At 50.7% G+C, this 19632-nt stretch overlaps 6 protein-coding genes across 6 annotated transcripts; 1 reads left to right on the top strand and 5 right to left on the bottom strand.

Annotated features, from left to right (window-relative positions):
• Positions 1-1160: 1160 nt before the first annotated feature.
• On the bottom strand, positions 1161-3298 carry P168DRAFT_79807 (class I SAM-dependent methyltransferase). The gene is made up of 11 exons (XM_024842153.1): positions 2793-3298; positions 2707-2744; positions 2599-2652; positions 2539-2545; positions 2433-2477; positions 2347-2382; positions 2174-2292; positions 2097-2122; positions 2020-2050; positions 1615-1969; positions 1161-1549 (listed from the first exon to the last, which is right to left on the bottom strand). The coding sequence occupies exons 1-11, from the start codon at positions 2898-2900 to the stop codon at positions 1313-1315; spliced, it is 1056 nt and encodes a 351-aa protein (XP_024688729.1). The 5' UTR covers positions 2901-3298; the 3' UTR covers positions 1161-1312.
• Positions 3299-9783: 6485 nt separating this feature from the next.
• P168DRAFT_322586 (DUF2406 domain-containing protein) lies at positions 9784-10208 on the top strand (the record flags this gene model as incomplete). The annotated part of the gene is made up of 3 exons (XM_024840589.1): positions 9784-9916; positions 9971-10054; positions 10114-10208. 3 exons carry the CDS (start codon positions 9784-9786, stop codon positions 10206-10208), a joined length of 312 nt encoding a protein of 103 aa, XP_024688730.1.
• Positions 10209-10395: 187 nt separating this feature from the next.
• On the bottom strand, positions 10396-12869 carry P168DRAFT_307768 (uncharacterized protein). Its single transcript, XM_024839136.1, has 5 exons — positions 12747-12869; positions 11376-12697; positions 10880-11326; positions 10705-10821; positions 10396-10655 (listed from the first exon to the last, which is right to left on the bottom strand). The coding sequence occupies exons 1-5, from the start codon at positions 12844-12846 to the stop codon at positions 10596-10598; spliced, it is 2046 nt and encodes a 681-aa protein (XP_024688731.1). The 5' UTR covers positions 12847-12869; the 3' UTR covers positions 10396-10595.
• Positions 12870-13888: 1019 nt separating this feature from the next.
• P168DRAFT_313611 (T6SS phospholipase effector Tle1-like catalytic domain-containing protein) lies at positions 13889-15468 on the bottom strand (the record flags this gene model as incomplete). The annotated part of the gene is made up of 2 exons (XM_024839687.1): positions 13889-15204; positions 15315-15468. The coding sequence occupies 2 exons, from the start codon at positions 15466-15468 to the stop codon at positions 13889-13891; spliced, it is 1470 nt and encodes a 489-aa protein (XP_024688732.1).
• An 813-nt stretch (positions 15469-16281) lies between these two features.
• On the bottom strand, positions 16282-17655 carry P168DRAFT_260750 (FAD-dependent oxidoreductase; the record flags this gene model as incomplete). Its single annotated transcript, XM_024834675.1, has 3 exons — positions 16282-16573; positions 16632-17526; positions 17590-17655. 3 exons carry the CDS (start codon positions 17653-17655, stop codon positions 16341-16343), a joined length of 1194 nt encoding a protein of 397 aa, XP_024688733.1. The 3' UTR covers positions 16282-16340.
• Positions 17656-17906: 251 nt separating this feature from the next.
• Positions 17907-19619, bottom strand: P168DRAFT_244701 (putative MFS transporter; the record flags this gene model as incomplete). Its single annotated transcript, XM_024833941.1, has 6 exons — positions 17907-18096; positions 18148-18233; positions 18287-19038; positions 19103-19252; positions 19301-19409; positions 19455-19619. The coding sequence occupies 6 exons, from the start codon at positions 19617-19619 to the stop codon at positions 17907-17909; spliced, it is 1452 nt and encodes a 483-aa protein (XP_024688734.1).
• Positions 19620-19632: the final 13 nt, after the last annotated feature.

Consider the following 19632-nt stretch of genomic DNA (forward strand, 5'->3'; position numbering starts at 1 on the left):
CTCACTCAATTAAGCAAGGCTTTACTTGGACTAGTCTGTAAATAGAATCAAAGCCAAGATGACTTCTACCCAGCAAACAAAGTAGCATATACTACATATAGTTAGGGCATCAACGCTAGACACCCCTAACACGATTGCCACAACCACACAGCCTACAACCAAAGGAATAAATACATTCCTAATAAGTAAATAATCCACCCAAACAATCCAGTCCAAAAGAACACCCGCAACAGTAACACAAATATCATGAACAACAATCCACCCCCTCCAGAATACCCCTCCAATTCCCCTATTAAACCCACCTATTCCACCAAGTATCACCGCTCTCTCACCCCTATATCATGTTTCCAAAGACGACGCAATCCCATGACGACAATGACGGTGCGAGCTGACCGACCCGGATGGCGAGGGGACACCAACGAGCGGGACCACAAGGGGACTACAGGAGACCAGGCGCAGACGCTAGCAACTGGTGAAAGTACAGAGGGGCCGGGAAGGTTTTGGCAACCGACAGGATTACGAGGGCTTTAACAGAGGAAAGCCAGGAAGGTTTTGGCAACTGGCGAGGAAAAGCGGGAATAGCCTCATGCTTGGCGGAAAATCATGTGAGATATATAATTTGGTGTCCCTCAGCTTGGAACCCGGGGCCTTCGGCCACCGGCGACTCGGAAGGATCCCGGAAACGGTGATATACTCGAGGATAATGCAACTCTCTCTCTCTCTCTCTCTCTCTATTCCACCAAGCGAACAGAATGTTTGCTGATTTCCAAATGGACTGGTCAGTCGCGTAACCACCATAAGTACTAGTAGGTATATACGTATGAATAGATCTGGGAAGGGATTTTGAACACATCCAGGCTGAGTCAATTGCTGCTTGGCGTGCTACACTCTTAGCTTGGCATTTCTCATCGTGTACTCCGTACTTTCGAGGGTGTTGGATAAGACAGATGAGGGGGTGTTAGGGCTGGGGTGTAACGTGACATTATTTTGTGGTAGTTACATAAGCTGTGGACTGTGACTTGGTTCTATCAATGATATTGTACGTCCGATGTGTAGGTGTTGCCGTGGAGTAGTGGGGAATAGAATGGTGGCATATCATGGCATCTGGATAAGACAGGTCTCACGATACTATGGTAGTGGGCGAGTCTACTAAGATAGACATATAAAGAGATAACAATTAATACTACCAACGGACCATAATATATACTAGTAGATAGACAGCTAGGTAGACAGCTAGATAGACAGAGACAGGTAGACAAGTAAACCAGACATAGAATACTAACGCTCAGCGCAAAACAAGCCAACCAAGCCCCTAAGCAGCCACACGCTGACCATAAACAACATGCACCCGGGTGTACAAGTGAATCGACAGATCCTTGAGCTCATTCTTGGACCCAACGACGAGGGCTTCGATGCGCTCGCGCGGCCAGCCCAGCATGCGCGTGAACAGCGCGTACGTGTAGGGGCCCATCGCCTCGAACATGTTGACTTGGTGGTAGCGGCCGATTTCCTTCAGCTTGGGGTCTTTGGGCCAGGGGGATTGGGGGAGCTATCATGGTTTTAGCATTCTCCATCGACTAGAAGGCAAATGAAGAGGAAAGAGAGAGGAGATACCTTGTAAATATCCTCGTGCACATTGGCAAACCCAGCCTTCTCCATGCGGCTCTTCCAAGTATTCACGCTCGTCATGCTCTTGCCGAACTCGTTCGACGCAACGTGCATGTTCTCGACCGCTTCCATCAGGTTCTTGGCCTTGTGGTGGGTGCCGTCGTCGGAGGTCGAGTTGACTTCGATGGAGGCGACCTCGAACCATCCGTTGGGCTTCAGGTTGGCCAGAGCCTGCGTGAACAGGCGGTCGTAGTCGCGGACGAACCCTTCCAGCTCGCGGCCGTGGATGTAGTCGAACGGTTGGCTGTAGGACCAGGGGGCTTCGTAGTCGTCGACTTCGAAGCGGCAGTTGGGGGGGATCCTTCATCTGTTAGATTTGACTTTGTCTATTGTGTTGTAAAGTGACTGTACCAAGAGGGCTGGATCGGGGAGAGGTCATTTCCTGGGTGGGTTAGTTAGAACGTCAAAATAGTGTCTTCCATCCATACCGATGACTTCCGCTTCGGGGTGCTCGCTATACACCATGTTAGTCCCTTCTCCCTTGACAACCAGTCAGACAACTCACTCGGCATAGTCGATCGCCCAGATACCCGTCCCCGTACCGATGTCCAGCACACGACCGGGGTTCTTGACGGGCGCACGGGTCAGCTCGCCGTTCAGCAGCATACGGTAGATGTGGTGGCTCTGCTGGAGTCAATATCCGTCGTCGTCGCGGTCGCATTTTGCGGTCAAACCCACCAGATCCATGCGGTCCTGCTCCTGCTCGTCGTTGGGCTGGAAGATGTCAGAACGAGTCGTCGGGATGTGAGCAAAATCCTGCCTACCAGCATGTATTCTCCCTCATGGTACGAGTGGTATCTGCGGCCGTTCTGCGCGGGTTGGTTAGATTGATTCGGTGCGGTCGCGTTATCGCTCGTTCGAAGCATTTACCTCATATCTACACGGTCGGTCAGTATTGTGGACCACAGGGTCCGATCGTGCTTGACCTACTGATAGTTGAACGCGCTGGAGGTGATACTCGTGGTGTAACTGGCGTCGCCGATTCTGCGGTTCCGGTTAGCGACAGCGGACGATGGCGGTGCAAATTAGGGTACTTGCGAGCCGGCAAAGGTGGAATCGTTATCGCTTTGGTTGTCCTATTGCAGTCAGCATGGGGATGTCGAGGATTCGAAACGGAGACCGACATCAGGCTCGATGATGGCCGGGCTGCGCTGCTGGGGCTCCAGATGCTGGGGCTCCGGTTCCAGGTGCTGCGGTTGCGCCTGGCTTTGGGGCTGGCTCTCGGCGGACATTATGATGGTGGGTCGCACGAATCTCTGCTTCTCGTTCCGTATATATATCGATTCGGGCAAGATTATTACGAGTATTATATCCCCCGCGTCCCGAAATCACAAACCACGGGCCGTAGAAATGAGCACAACGATCGGTCGGTTCAACAACGCGTCAAAAGAAGAATAACCACCCAAGAGGAGAAAGGTGGGAAAGGATCAGAAAAGGGACAAAGAAAAATCCTACAAGACGCCGGACCGGGCTTGGAGATTCCCTTAATAACGGGCAATCCGACCGGGCTACTCGTGCGCTGTCAACATCCATCCGGCCAACGATTCGCTACGGCGGACGCAGCTGCCCCAATGCCGCGCCGTCGATCATAGGCTAGTTGACAAAAGGAACAGGGGCGGCCTGACCCCGAGTGGAGGTTGTGGCACCTTTAGTGCTGGCTTTAGTCGCGATTAGTGACGGGTTGTGGACCCCGGATGGTGCCTCGGTTGCCCCTGGGGTGCTTTGTTTGGCTGGCTGGGGGAAAAGGGAAGAAATGGGAGCTGTCCGGTTGACTCCACGGACAGAGTCCAGGGAGGAGACTGTCCTAGACTAACCTGACGGCTAGTGTTGACATGAAAACCCCGACAGCTCGTCTTCATCAGGTTAAGTGGTGGCGTCTTCCGTCACGGGAGAAGGGGAGGCCAGTCTGACAGGTCAATTCTGGCTGCTGCATTTCTTCTGACTTTAAATGCAACCATGCATTAACAATTTCTTTCCCATCTGTTAGATCTGGAATGCCACGGGTGAGAATTGTATAGTTATTGGACAATGCCCTGTATTATTCCCTTTCCCCTCCCTGATGTCTGGAAATCCACTAGGGTATTCCCCACCCCCCGGCGGGCGGTTCATCGGGGCACCACCCATCCGTCGTTCCAACCTTTTTTTTTCTCTGTCACCCAGACAAGCCAGGAAAGAGACTTCGAGAATGGTACATCGATCGGCCATGTGTGTCCGTCATTCCCTAAATGGCATGATCATCGCATGATCCAGTTTTCAACCGGCGCCGATCGTGCCGCTTCCCCTTCCCATGCTACCAACTAAGTTAACTTCCTGGCAGACAGCCGGCCATGTGGCGGTGGGGATGTTCCGACCCCTCTTTCTCGTGGATTGTTATTTTTATGGACAAGGAAAAACCGTCAACTGACTCGTAGGATCCTTTATTCGCTAAGGGACAGAGAGTACCTATTGCCTAGTCCTACCATCGCGGGGTTTACTCGGATCCCGTAGAATCAAACGGTTAAACCCGCCAGCGCGAATCCCGCGGAGCGCTTTTACCCCATCCGGTATTGCGACGGATATCCTCCCCGGTCGGCCCTCGACACGGATAGTAGGATAGTAAGACACTATGGAGTAGACGGGGGGGGATTCTCCATGGCGATTGCATAGCGATCAGGACTAGCTGATGGCTAGAAAAGTACCGGTGGCTGCGACCGACTCTTTTGAGGAGGAGGGGTACGGTACTAGGTAGGGTTCTCGGGGATCACGTTGCCGCAGTCTACATGTTTAACGGTGGGCTAACTTTGGCTGCCACAGGTACTTTTGTTTAGCTTATCGCGTGGGGTAGTGGGCGAGTTTGGCGTCTGCGACCATGATTCAGGTGTTACATCATGCGGGATTTGGTTTCATTTTGGAAGGAGGGTGAGAAACGGTGTTGTGGTGGAGGGATGGTCCATCATGAAATGGCATTATTGTGGATAACTCGGGGACGTCGAGATGCGGCATAGTCGCCGCAATAACCGATTGACCGCTCAATTGGACAGTGGGGCAATGCAAAGATATCAATCTGGATAAGCAGTTGCCAGTCCCCAATGAAAAGGACGACTAGCTGCTTGTTTTTGAAATGTTTGCTCATATAAAAACCACCCTTCGGGGTAATGATACCCGATTATCTCCCCAGAACAGAGGCTGACGCCTATAATCGTAGGATTAGACAAGTCATATTGTAAGTCTAACAATTAGTCGAAACGTAATAATAACACTGTTCAGTCTCTTCCATCCAATAAAATCCCGGGATTTACTTCGTAAGGATTATCAAACAAGGCAGCCAAGAAGAATAGCCACGAGAATTTGTTTGGATTACTCCGTATAAATAGTTCTTACGCCCCCAAATCCGGAAAGGCCCGCTGATCGGACCAGAAAGGACGGATCCTTGGGAATGTCGATATCAGATTCCTTCGCCATAACTCAACACAGATGGGCTGAAGTGGTATCTCGAGTAGATTGCTTATGGTACTCTCGCCACTCCATACAATTAACCATGTGAATGGAGTCCTGTTTTGGAATAGTGCTGATTAGCCCCGGCTCGGTAAATCTTTACAAGCAGCATGGCAGATTGGGAATGACAAGGCGAGAAAAGTCACTGCAATACTTCCCACGCGGTGATTCTGTCTACACCTTGAACTTAGGGCGAATCCTTTTTTTAGACAGAGAACTTGGGCTTAGGAATGTTTGTCAATAAGCCTGTGGGCGTTCCTGATAGTTCCAGAGTTCTTGGTGCTGATCTCTAAACTAAAGGCACTATTTGCCTGGGCAGCTGAGCTTTCTGACTTTCTATGACTAAACTGTCGTATATGCGAATATGATCTGTCTCGACTAGCAGCAGTGTTCCAATGATTACCTCTGCTTATTTACTGTTTGATTGCTATCAAATAGTACTCGTACTTTTTTCTATGCTGGGTCCTGTTCATGTCAATATCAATTGCTTGTGTTTATTATGAACACGCTTTTGACTTTGGATATTCATATACAGCATCTATTGCCTAGTAGCAACTAAGCTGCTGTCGCTTTAGACTTAGAAGCCAGGATCATAAGCAATCAAGCATGCTCAGCGAGATAGATGTCTTGAACGGATAAAATACAGCAAGTTCAAGCATAGCAATCGATAATTAATTCCTTCGCCGTAAACTAAACACACATGGGCTTGTGTGGTATCTCGAACTACTGCGTATATAAAAGTCTAATGAGCATCAGCTGACTAGCTGCTCCACAAACTAGAGTCTCTCTAACTTTATATATTCGGGAGATATCAATTCTATGATCATCACTAAGCCCACTCTTATGGGATTAGGGGAAGTAAACGCGTCCTAATGATGGACTCTGATAATATCCAGAGCTATAGAAAAGCTTGCTTGATGGTTGCTTGAATTGATGAACATACAAGATGATCAAATGTGTGGGAAAGGACTACAAACGACGCAGGCCAGTTGACTGTTTGGCCGGTTGCTAGTCACTGCTTCTATAACTATATTATTTTTGACCCAGAGTTGACTATATTATTTGTTTGTTGTTTATCCTCCCTGGCTTTTTCCAACATAGCACATATAGAGACCCGACGGAAGAAATTCTCGTCACAGTTACTTTCTCAACACTTGCCATGGCTCAGTGTAATGATATATGGTCTTACTCGCCCCTGATCTACTGTAACCCCTGAAATATGAGCTGTAGTTTAGTAGTATATTGATATCTAAAGGGATTGTGATATCTAACACTCTCGTAATTACGAGGAGATGAATTATTATCCAAGCACCCGAAATATGATTGATACTATGGCGGATATTGAATGCTTGGATATCAGTCATATCAGGCCCGACCAAGATGCCTTCTGGTATCTCGCTCCAGTGTCTGAGATAGGTCAAATCACTGGTTTGGTAGCACAACTGCCATTGGAACACAGACACACCTAGATCTAAATTCTACAAAAAGACTCCGAGTTCAATATACACGACTGTAAAGTAAATTTTTGGATACCGTAGTAAATCAATATTCACAATATGATTACTGCCTCGTAGCCTAGCCAGCAGGCCCAAATGTTATCTTTTATGTCTCTCCGCGTGACTGCGCAGTGAAGAAACAGTCGGCTAGAATCCTAAAAATTGGTAGACATAAGCCCCTGACCAAAATTCAATGTTTCAAAGGGACAGATACATTGAGAAACGGGAAATAATCAAGTACCAATAAGCTTATAGTGTCATAGGTAGCACAACGTTTGCAAGATTCGAAGCCCATGAAGACTTTCATCCTGGAATTAGAGCCCAACGAACATGAAGAAGACAGGCGAATAAGGTCAATAGCATAGTTTGGGTAGTGGTAAAAATTAACAATAGTGGAAGAACCGGTGAAAAGAGCCAGAAGGATGACGATATGATGATTATGGAGAGTTGCGAATAGTTGCAAGATTGCCAAAGAGCCAAAATCATAATCTATGTGGGAGAACACCAAAGTTGCCTTGTTACACGTCTCACTATTCAATACTATTCATGTGTCTACCATGGATAATTGTCCCTAGTATCATACTATGTTAAGCCCAATGGACAGCTCAACCTTGTGGAAGTGACTGCAATCGGTGGGCATGTCAGCTGACCTGCAGAGACCTTTACCCACACAGTTTGACTATTTGTATTTTTAACCATTCTGCACGCTTTTCCATAGTCTGAATGTCATTGTTTTCCAGCCTTTCCAGACGCGGTTCCGTCTCCTATTCCCACAGACCTGAGATTTGTAGCATCAACGAACATACTGGACTGGGCAGGGTTCAGTTCTCGGAATTCGCCAAGACGACCTTGTAAGAAGGTGATGATAGACCGTTGCTTGGTGAAAAGGTGTTACGCACCAGGCGGAGGCCGTCAATTATATTGTTCTTATCCCCCCACATCCATCCTTTTTTGTGGCTTATCTACCTGGTCGTTGTAGATGAGGTATTCAAGACAGCCAGAGAGCACTGGTCATGTTAATGAGAAGTGTCATATCGCTTGGTTTCAATAGAGTCTGTCAAACGGTATTGGGAGTAAAGATCGAGGAACCTGAACAATCAAGTGGGGCAGAAGTTTGGAGAAGAGTTGAAAAAAGTCAGACTATTGCCGAATTTGATGATCCTCAATACTATGAAAAGGTTGTGAATAATTGAAATAGTTGGGAATACTTAAGGAAACATGAAGAGTCAAAAAAAATAATCTGCGTGGGCTGATATGTTAGTTGATTGTGTTATCCCACAACTCCATAAAGGTGAAGTTGATGGAATATAGAGAAAATGTTGACTGTTGTTGGTCGAGGCTAAATATTGGCACAAGAATAGAGCAAAGTAGAATATAGTATTTGCATGTGGTCCAATGCGACAAATAAGTCCACAGATATATACCAAAATAGATCTTGTCATATATTCCGTTGGACTGGAGCATATTATATCCCAGGGATTGGACGGAAATATCAACAGGGACTGGTGAGACATGAGATAGCGTGTCGATATTTTTAGTACAGACCCTGCAGGTGTCAACCTTCCATCTTACACCACACCTTTCTATCTTCAAGGATCGTCATCAATCTCATTCCGCATTTTTCTAATACTATAAAGTCTACAGAATATCCTTGCTTATAATAATAGCGATAGTCTGTTCCCGTTGGACATGGATACGGATAAATAACGGTGGCTGAGTTATGTCGGGATGAGTGCGCCGGATATCGGTCACAGCCAAGGAAGATTCCACCTCATTGACTTGGCATTATCTCCAACGGGCGTGGTACTCGATCCCCCAGTGAACGCAAGAGATTGCAATAGCGAAGGAATCGGTGTCACATGGAAAGCAGCCATGGACGCTTTGGTCTCGTCCATAGCGGACGACAAAGATACTCCCAATTGAGGACAGATGCTGGCCCTTTCCGGGTCCGACTTGTACCACACGTTTACCCCTGGCTTCAACCGTGTCTATGTCTGGGCATTTCGTCGCTAATATACGGAGTAGCCAGTGCCATCACTACACAGCGAAAATCTTATGTTGGACCCTCATCCTGCAGCAGCACAGACTGAAGATCAGGTACAGCATGCATTTGGCCAATACAATCCAATTCGGCCGAAGCATGACACTCCACATTGACATCACCTGTTTGTTTATCGAAGCCGAAACAGAACAATCCAAAGCACAGATTGGGCAACGCCCGTTCCAGAATGATGTCACGGTGCCCCAGGAACAGCCAATCTGAAACAAGATCTACGTCTGAGTCATCATTCCGCGACATGTGAAGTCCGCATCGGGGGCACGACCATCGCACAATCCAGGCTCTCCTTTCGGGTGAGATTACTTATGAAATTCCGATCGCTGTTGGGGTTACATTAAATGTGGCCCGGATGATATCAGCTAATGCGTACCATGCCACACCCATGACTGTCAGGAGAACGGAATGGCCCGTGTGGAGGGTGACAAAGCGGTCGCCCTGGGTTGCCAACAACCCGCATTTTAACACTTGGCTGCTCGATGCGGTTGGCGTAAGGCTGCATCTGGGGGGCAGAAATGTTCAAGTGTTCCTGGGGGCTGAGCCCAGGCCGATCTGGACCCAAAGCGGAGGCAGTCCAAAATGATACTCTATGCGGGTTATATCCCCGGACGGCCTAGGAACAGGAAAGTGTCCAGACCAGACTCTAGAATGGTGGTGCCTGATGCGGGCGTCCGAACAGATTGCCACTCGGCCTTTGTTTCACCTCCGTGGTGCGTGTCTGTGTCGGGTTGATTGGACAGAGAGCGTCGCCAAGCTCTGGGTTTGCTGAGTTAGCAGAAGCTTGGCTTACTCGAAGCCAATGGAAGTCAGGAGGTATGCTGACGGTGGATTTCTAACGTCATGGGTTCCATGGGCGGCCGCGTCACAAAGCCGGGATAGTGCAGTGGCAGGAATGGCTTCTCATCATTGGTTGTGTTTGCGTGATCGGGGTTCTAAAAAAAAACGAGGTCCTGGTCGAGGATTTAAGCCGGGCGTTTCCCAGGTTCTTCCCTGGATTTTACAAAATATTCTCCTCACTCAATATCTAGATTTTTATCAGATCTATACAATTTTGGACTCTGAGTCTTTTGAAGTCTCCCCACATACATCATGCCTACCTCTCGTACCTCCAGTGACCGCAGCGGATCCATTGGATCCTACGACAGCCCCAACGGCCACGCCTATAAGACATCTCTCTCCAAGCAAGCCGACCCCAACTCGGCCCTGAACGAAGCCCAGCCCAGTTCGTACCCTACCCCGCAAGTCAATAAACAGTATCAATTACTAACGATAACAGTGGCCAGCCTCAGCTCCGGAGACTCGATGACCGGCATGTCGTTGCGCGGGGTACAACATCGCGACAGAGAAGGAAACGTCATCAGTAAGTTTACTGTCTGTCCACTGCGATAGTATAACACTTGTGCTAACGATCTCCTCCAGCGGAACCCGATCTGGCCAACCCTACGAGATATCGCTTTGAGCGTCCCCTGGATACCATCCGGGCCCATGAAGCCGCTATCGACCGCCGCCGTTGAGTTATGCGGTGGGATTGGTAGTTTTGGCACGACGAGACGTATATTGGGTTTTTCTAGCGTTGTATAATATCATTTGATTTATGGGTAATAAAATTTTCTTTTTGACCTTGATTTAGTATTAGCGTAGGGGTCAGCCGTGTGTAGTGACTTCTCTTGAATAAACCTACAAGAGTATACAACCTGTCTGGTGAGACATGTCATTCCTCTACTGTACTGGATGGCATTTTCTATCCACGTTGACATCTATGTTCTTCGTACCCTTTCCACTGGCTCTCTCGAAGTCCCTCTGGTCTTATCTGCACGGCCCAGGAATCGTAGTCATGATGCCTAGATATAACCCGTGGTTTGAACTGGATTCAAAAGCCAAGCAGTGTTACCCAAGTACACTCAGTTTCTATCAACCAATTCAGACAGCACCCCGATTCCGGTTAGGCCGTTCCCAAAATACTACTACAATTAGCAATTTTGCCTGAACACCCAAATCCAACATACGTACATGTCCAACGTAGAAACCCGTGATTGTATTGCCGACAGGAATTTCCAACGCCTCACAGTAGAGTGCGTCATCCTCCACGAAGCCGAACTGGCAACTCCGTCCCCAGTTTGTGGTTATCTGTGCTGTATCAGATATGGCTCGAATGCACAGCAAACAGATATATATATATACTCACTTTAAACCCACCCATGCAAGAGTCTTCCGCCTCTGAAGTCCTGACTCTTTCTATGATTTCTCCACCGGGGCCGTCGATCGGAAAATTGATTACCTTGATATCTTCATCCCGAGGCAGGGCCGCGGTTATGGCTCGGCTGCACGTATCAGGAACCTTTGTTTCGAAAAGCACCTGGATATGTCTGATCGTCAGGTCGCTTTCGACAACCTTTACCAAGATCCCACACACCCGCCGGAGGTATATCCCAGCAGGTCCGCCGAAGTGGGTCCATAGTAGCGGTACGTAGTCTGGCCGCGGCGTGCTGTTCTGGGCATCGCTCAAGGGAAGTCCACGTTGTGGAAGGTCGGGGTACCATAGTGCGGTGTGGAGGAGGGACTTTTCATGATTTGGCTCGACGGGATCCGGCTGTGCTGCTTCTTGGACGGATAGACGGACCATTTTGAAACCCTGGGCGTGTCGATTAGTGTGAGTCGGGGGGAAGGTGAATGGAACTTACGTCGAAGCCGGCTTCGAGGGCTGCAATCCCTTTTGAGCATACTAGCCGCTGTGTGTGCGGTGCTATCTCGGGAGAGCCGAACCACTGCGATGCGCGTCCGTCGCCGTGCATCACCTGTATGCCTTGTACGCCGCGGGATCCAATGGCTAGTTTGAAACCGTTGAGGTTGGTAACGGGCTCAGGAAACCAAGCTTTGTCTGCACTGTAGCCAATAGATAGGGTGGTGCCGTCATCGGCGGTGACTCTCATGCCTGTGACGTACTTTTTTCCGTTAAGATCTAAAAGCGAAAATGAGACTTGGGCAAGACGTTCGGGGATGTTGATGGTCTGTGTGTGGAGCAAGCGGCAGCCTTGATCGAAGTTGAACCAGGCGATTTCATCAAAAAATCTATTGTCAGAGCGTGGTCTGAGATCGGCGGATACCTCTCGCCACGGCGTGACTGGCATTTGAGTGGCTTGGGAGCAATGGACAGACACTTCACTCGATCTGAGATTGAGGATTTGGTGGATCTGGAGAATCAGACCATTCACTCTTTGCCGGTTCAGAAGCTCAGGCGGAAGAAGCTCACGTTTGGTGCGATCATACAGCCAACACCAGTTGCTAAACGCCGGTAAACCCTGAATCTCACCCAGCCACGACCTCTCACCGCCCGGCTGGAACCTCGAACGCCAGAAATGCTGGCTGGAAAAGGTAGAGACAAAGGTTCTCGATGCAAGACGGAGACGGCAGATATCGGCTGTCGAAAGGAGGGCAGCGACGGTATCGCGAATCTCTTGCGGAACACTACTGAACACATCACCGTTGCCGCTGGCCGGACACGAGTGGCATGTTCGACGTGGAAGCGGACCTTCAGGCGTCCCTTCAAGCAAAGATATGATTTCCGGTACGACACAGGGGTTTCTAGTCCATGGGAGCGGCCCATCTTTCGTGTTCAGAGAGTGACAAGGAAACCCATCTTCCCTAGGGTCAAAGCCATAGTAGTCGAGACACCAAACACCTCCAAAAGTGTAGCCCCAAGCAACACCGCGCACCAACATGCGGAGTGGCAGTGAGCGACAGACCTCATACAACCGGGCAATAGGGACCTGCTCTGGATCGTAACTGTGTTCCAGCAGAGACCAACAGGCTTCATGGAAGACGAATCCATACCGGCCGTTTACCGGCTTACGGTCCAGGACGCCTATCTCGTCGTCTTGCGGAAACGTGTACCCGGGATCGTTCCATCGCGCGGTGTATTGCGGGGGCGCAATGCACCGACTGGTGACGCCCTCGTCGTACAGGCCAACGCCGGAGACGGATATTCCAGCGGGGCTGGAGTAGACTGGAATGGTCAGGTTAATCGGTGTGGCTGATGCTAGAGATTTACCTACTGGCGCGAAAGTGCTTCAGCCACGAATGGGAGTACCGGTTCTGACTGTCATATTTGGAAAGGGCGCATCCACACAGATTACAGTAAAGACTGAAATCCATGTTGATGAGCGGGGGAAAGGATGGAGAGTTGGGTTATTGCAATGGATACGTGGAGATTGCATCGAATAGGGATTAGTGCGAAGGGGTCGTTTGTAGGCATGTGGTAGGTCAGTCTTGTCAGCAAGGAAGTGATAGATCAGACCACTCACCGACTTTATTAGAGTCTGATTATAGAAGCCAGTAGATCTGCTTATTCACGACCTAGGTATGTAAGTAATGTCAGGCAGGTTCTAATGTAGCCCCAAAACTGCTCTAATTCGACATTCACTCATCAACCCTAATCATTGCCTATATTTGAGCAAGCCCGTTATTTGTGCAACACTCACTTTGTAATTTCTGGAAATCAAAAAAGCAAAAGCCTAGTCTCAACTGATACTACTGTCAATATGACAGCATCAATACAGTACTCGACCATGTAAAACCATACTCCAGGATCCCTGGCTTTATAGAATGAATATTCCGACGGCAATAAGATTTCCGACTATATCAAGCTCTTCAGCCGGCTTGGGTCTACAGCAGAAAACAAGTCGCGTCTCTATACGTAGGGGGAAGACAAGGAAGGGAGAGGTTTATCTCTCTGCCAGATGCTGCTAGATAAATACTTATATCCGGGGCGCAAGACAATGCCAGAGCGATCCACATCACAGACTGACCACTCTAGGAAGTCGCAGACTGAGCTCGAACTCCTCCAGTCCAGCGTGCCAGTGAATAGGTTTCTATAGTCATACGGCGTTATCCCAGTAATCCATGATATATCTAGCCTGGATGAACTGATCGCATCTATAATGACACCAATTGACAGGGTCACGGGACATACAAGCCCTAGGACGGTCTCGACACACCTACTGTCCTATTGACACCACTGTCTCCAGTCGATAAGGGACAGACACAGCTGTCAGAAAATGGCCACAGGATAGCCGATTGTGGCGAACAGTAAACAGAATCTGATCTGACAGACAAAGTCCTTCTCAACAAATATGACGCTCTCATAGGTCGACATGATCAATCTTATTGTATATACAAACTCCTACTTATCCCCAACTTAATGCATCTTCGTCCATGTTTCCCGCACTGCATCCCCCTTGCTAGCATGAATCTGCCATTCTGTAGCGTCAAAGCTCCCCGTACAGTCGTCTCTCCTGCCCAGTAGGTTCTGCGGACGGTATCCCGGATCTGCCTTCATCCTGCGAATAACAGATACATGTATCATGGCGTCATCGGGAACGCCCCGAGCCGCGCCCCTGGGAGGCGGCCACCGTGCTACCTTCCACCTCCCCTGCGGCAGCAGGTCAATCCGCCTGACAGGGAAGTACTCCATCGCCCTCCACGCAAGCACAGAAGCGCGAGACAGCCCGTGCCCAAACGACAAGAGATCGTGGAGTGTTCCGCGGGTGCTCGACTCCTCCAGCGCCGTATGGAATTCCACGCTCTCATCCACACCTTGCCTACCACCACCACCACCACCATCATCACCAACCGCCACCTCGGCACAGCCAAACCGGCGCAGCTTTGCCTTATCAAACCTCAACCCAGCCCGACTCGCCTCCTGCACCATCCACACAAGCGGCGCATGACTCAACTGGTGTTTCTCACGCTCGTCCGACCGCTGACACCCGCCGCCAATATCTGCATGCCCCCCAGGAAACCACACCTCCTGCACATCCTGCTCCTCCGCACTCCCCAGCACAGCCGTATTCAGCCTCTCCGCAGCATCCCCCCGACTCTTCCTCTTCCAAGCAGCCAGCAAGCTCGACGCCGTGCGCTCTGGCCCCAACCCCCCCAGCGGACCCGCACAAGGACACCTCGTCCCCATGGGCTTCAACAGCACAGGACGAAACTTCACCCTCCTCTCATCAACACTAACAGCATGGCGCGTGACCTGCGCCATCGAAATAATCTGCAAATCGACCCGGAAATCAGCAATGCTGTTTACGGTGTCGAAGACACCCAGGAAGCGCACGGGCTGGCTCGTCGGCCGACACAGCGTCTCGCGCGTCTCGGTCACAAAGTGTAGCGCGCGTCGCTTGGCCTCTGCGTCGCACCCGCGTGTCTTCCACGTCATGAACGCCTTCCATATTAGCGGGAGCATCTCCTCGTTGTCGGGGCCGAGCAGCCCCACGAAGTCGACCATCTCGACCAGGAACCGTGCTGTGAATGCCCCTCTACTGAAGCCGAATACGTAGATTTGTGTCGATGCCCGGTAGTGGCGCATGAGGAAGCGGTACCCGCCTAGTACGTGTTGGTGGAATGTTCGTCCCAGGGCGAGATCCACTGCGTGGGATGAGCCCGCCAGACGCCCAGTGCGGCGGATGGTCGTGCTTGCTAGGGAGCCGGGCGTTATCTGGGTGCCGATGCCGGCTGTGGGGGTTAGTTCGATATACATAGGCTTGGTAGAGGGGCGGGTGGGAAATACGCTGATAGTAACACACTGTTGGTAGGATGGGGTCAGTATTAGCTGATGAATGAACTGGACGGGGACATGCACTGCTCGTCGGTCCGCTCTAGCATGCGGCATATTCGGAGAATATTAGTCTCGGTGCCGTCGGTGCGGAAGGTATTGCCCGTGCCGTCGAAGCAGAGTACAATTTGCCTTTCAACTGGTGTTTGTTCTTCATCTGTCATTTTGCTTTGACCTCTTTTTCCGTCAAAGTTGATGCGGGAAGAAGATAGGGGGTATGGAGTATTAGTATGCGGTGAACAGCTAGCTCATAATTGTGTCTTGACTACGCTCGTCGAAGCAGCAATATGATATGTCTGATAGTGGGCTGTTTGCCTCGCATGATGGCCTCACTATAGACAGGCAGCCTGTATCAAGATGCGTATTCTTGCGCAGACAGCTGAATATGACGTCGTGTAGTCTGGCGTATTCCATTTTGCCAAGTATAAGAAATAATAATCACCTTGGAAAGAGCTGGTACCAAGCTGGTAATGCTCGACTATGAACTGTCTTGCATATTGAAGTCGCACAACATATTATGCACAAAGAACGACTAATCTCACGTTGAGGAGTGGACTCATAGTCGCGCCACTTGGCACCGTACCAGGCAACAGTTTCCCGAAAAAATCAAGACAGAGTCGATGGTCTCCACCCTCTCGGCCAACCTCGCCTTGCCATGCACTCTAGTACAGCCCCAAGTAAGGTTGACCGCAGGCTGCAGACTCGAACCGCCCAACGCGCTCTATTATTACTATTCGTATCATCTCACTGGCAGACTGGCTGTTCTAAAGAATAGCCGTAACCTATGCGATGGTGTCCACTGGGCAAGAAAGATATTTGGTTATGACCTTGGGTGACTGTATTCTAGGAAAGACTGCTTGGTAAATCAAGATGATAGTATATTTGTAGTGGTTTGCAGTACACTTTAGACCGAGCTTAAACCAAGTCATAATCACTTTCTAATAGACGCACCTCGCTGGAACACATGACATGCAAGCCCTAATCCGGTGTCCATACTTCACTCCCACCTATACATTCCCTCACTCAATGGTAACAATTAGATGAGTGAACGTTTCTGTAAAACAGGAGAGTGCTCGTTCAGCTGCTCCCACTCATGTGCATCATAACAGGCCTGTCGACTCAGCTTAACAGCCCGTTGTGCTCGCTCGCGCATCTCTCCCTCATACACGTCTAGGGCAGTTTTTGAGTCCTCTCCCCGATACACCTTGTCGATGGCTTTAGCTAGCCAGTATGCATCTAGCAGGCCATGGTTGCCTGCTTCGCCGCGGTCTAAATCCCTGTCAGGTTAGCACCACCCTATAAAAAGAAAAGAAGGAAAGAAACATACACATGGTCATCGCATGCGCAGCATCCCCCACCAACGTCATGCGTCCCTTATTATCCCACTCCAAACACTCCCAATCCGCCAGCTTCACCTCCGTAACCGGCGTCCCCTCAGGAATCCCCTGCACAGCATCATAAAAACAAGGCGCAAACCCCTCCGCCCTTCTCTTCATACCCGCCAACCGTCCCTCACTCGTCCCCTCAACCTCATCCTCCACCGACCTCGCCCTCCAAGACAGGCATATCTGCGCGCGAAACTTCTCCCCCGCCGTCCCGAGAGTCCCATTCCGCACGGGCGTCTCCAGCACAGAAAACCACATGAACGTCCCCGTCAGCGGATGACACCCCTGGAACAGCAGCGGATCCAGCGCCCGCAGCGGCGCGATCGCCTCCGGAGCCATATCGACCGCGACGCCTACGAACCGCACAGCCTCCAGCGGCTCATTGCGATACCCCCCCGGACACAGCGCCCGTCTCACCTCCGAGCGACTCCCCTCCGCCCCAATCACCATCTTCCCCGACGCGTGCGTCCCATCCTCAAACCTCACCGTGACGGCTGACCCCGACTCCTCCACCCCCACCAACCGCTTCCCCCAGTGTACCCGCTCTTCCAGCCCGGTCAACAAAGCCCGCCTCATGCCGTCCCTGTTCACACGCCACCGATGCGTGGGCGGGACCTTGAACTTGGCTTCCCCCGTCGCAAGGTCCAGAAATAGGAAATTGCCATTGTCGTTTTTCGCGACGTCGGGGTCGACCTGCTCTGCTTCGATGAGCGATAGGATCTCGGATGGGATTGTCTTGCGTAGGGGGTCTAGGCCCCAATGCAGTGTTATGGCCCAGCCTTGATCGCGGGCTGCCGGGGAGGCGTCGCGCTCGTAGACTTCGAAGGGGATGTCTTTCTGTTGTAAATTAACATTAGATGTGTTATAGGCTTTGAGGGAGGACGAGGAGGAGAGGTCAACCTTTTTTAGGGCTTGGGCTAGGGTTAGGCCCACTAGTCCGCCGCCGATAATGAGGACGGGGTCCATTCTGTAAAGATGGATGGTGGTGTAGAGGTGATAGAGGATGTTGAGATTGGGGACAGAGGTGCGAGCTTAATTGCTGACTGTTAGACTTAAACTTTCTTGTATATAATTCAGGCTATATAGAAGGCTGTGCGAGGCGGGGTCATCGACTGATACGTAGACAACTGTGAATGAGACATACTAGGGTCGTATGATTGATTAAATTGTATATCAAAGTAAGAACATCCCCTACAGCCACAATTACAAGTGCGTATTTAATAAACGTAGCGAAACCCAGCCTGATCAAGCCCATCAGGCTGTAATTTCCCCTCGATGCGACCCATCGCTGGCAACCCCATCCTGCTGGCCCGCGCGTTGCGCACTCCATACAACACTCGCAGGGCAGTAGAAACGACAATTCCCGCGGCGTTGACAGCCACGAGGGTGAGTTTTGCAGGGAGGTATCTGTATAGTTAGTCTTGAAGTTCACGTTAGTGGTTTTTACAGAGTACATACTCTGGTGCGTCGGCCGCTTGGAACGTCTGCGGACCGATGATATTGGCGATACTAAACGCAGCAGATATCAATGAACATCCGGAGACCTGATCATGTTAGCATGCTTCACCCAGCACAGCACAGCAGCAGAATGAAATACCCGCATAGTATAGTCCTTATAGTTCGCCCCCGTCCACGCAAAGATCAACGCCAACGGCGCCACCGTCGAATTCACCAGATAAATCCCTACCAGACACCCCCCCTGGTTCGACGCGGGCAAGAAACTCATCAGACACGACCCAACCAGCGTCGGCACGAGCAGCAGATCAATCGCCAACCACCGCGAATACCGACGCGCAATCGCCCACGTCGACACCATCGTCGCGGCGATACTAACCACCCCACTCGGCATATTCAGCAGCGCGCTCTCCTCACTCGTATACCCAAACCCCTTGATCAGCACCGCCGAGAACGTCGTAATCACCCCGCTAGGCACACACACCAGTACCGTCAACAGCGCCAGGAGCCACGTCTGCGCATCGCACAAGGCTCCAGCCAGCGATCTCCACCCGCTCTGCTTCCGCCCCACCCCGACCCTCCCAGCCTCGTCCTCACTCAGCCGCTGCGCGATCCGCGCCCGCTCCGCCTCGCTCAGAAACCCCGCTGTGTCCGGCGAGGACGGCAGCACGAACAGGACGAGCCCCGCGATCGCAACGTTCACTACTCCGATCGCGACGAACATCGCCCGCCATCCGTGCAGCCCTGACCCGGACGGCGTGGCGCGTTGCGCGGCGAACGAGATCAGTCCGCCGATGATTTGGCCGGCGCCTAGTCCACAGTACCAGAAGCCGTACCGCGGGGTGGACTCTTCTCGGGTGTACCACATTGCGGTGTAGATTGTGAGAGCGGGTGCTACTTTACTGTTATCTTCCATACATATGATAATATGAAAAAGAAAAAGAGGAGGAGAACCTACCAATAACAGCCTCCATCACCCCTAGCAGAACACGCAAAGCCATCATTCCAGCATAGTTGGTCGCTGCGGCCGAGCAGGAGAGCAACACGCCCCAACAGAGGATATTCACCCCGAGGACTTTCGTCACGGGGAATCGTTGCAGGAGGATTCCTACATTATCTTTAGCAACGCATCGTATACACACAGTAAAGGACGCACCCTGAGGAATCTCCGCCACGGCATACGCAATAAAAAACGCCGTCGCCAGCCAGGCAAAGTTGTTCCCATGCATTTTGAGGTCCACTTGGAGACCCATTACATTTGCGTACTGTTTTCGTTAGCAGCTGAATGGCTGGATATATCGGGTACGTACATTGAGGGAGACTTTGTCGAGGAATTGGAGAAAATACGTCAGGAACATGATGGGGAGAATGCGCCAGTCAATCTTTCGGAGTAATGCTGCGTCGCTGAGTTCATCGTCGAGGGAGATGGCGATGGGGGGGTTTTCTTTGAGTGTTTTGGGATCTGTGTCTGCCATGGTGTATCCTTGC

The sequence above is a fragment of the Aspergillus campestris genome (genome assembly GCF_002847485.1).
Source record: "Aspergillus campestris IBT 28561 chromosome Unknown P168scaffold_16, whole genome shotgun sequence".
Classification (NCBI taxonomy): domain Eukaryota; kingdom Fungi; phylum Ascomycota; class Eurotiomycetes; order Eurotiales; family Aspergillaceae; genus Aspergillus; species Aspergillus campestris.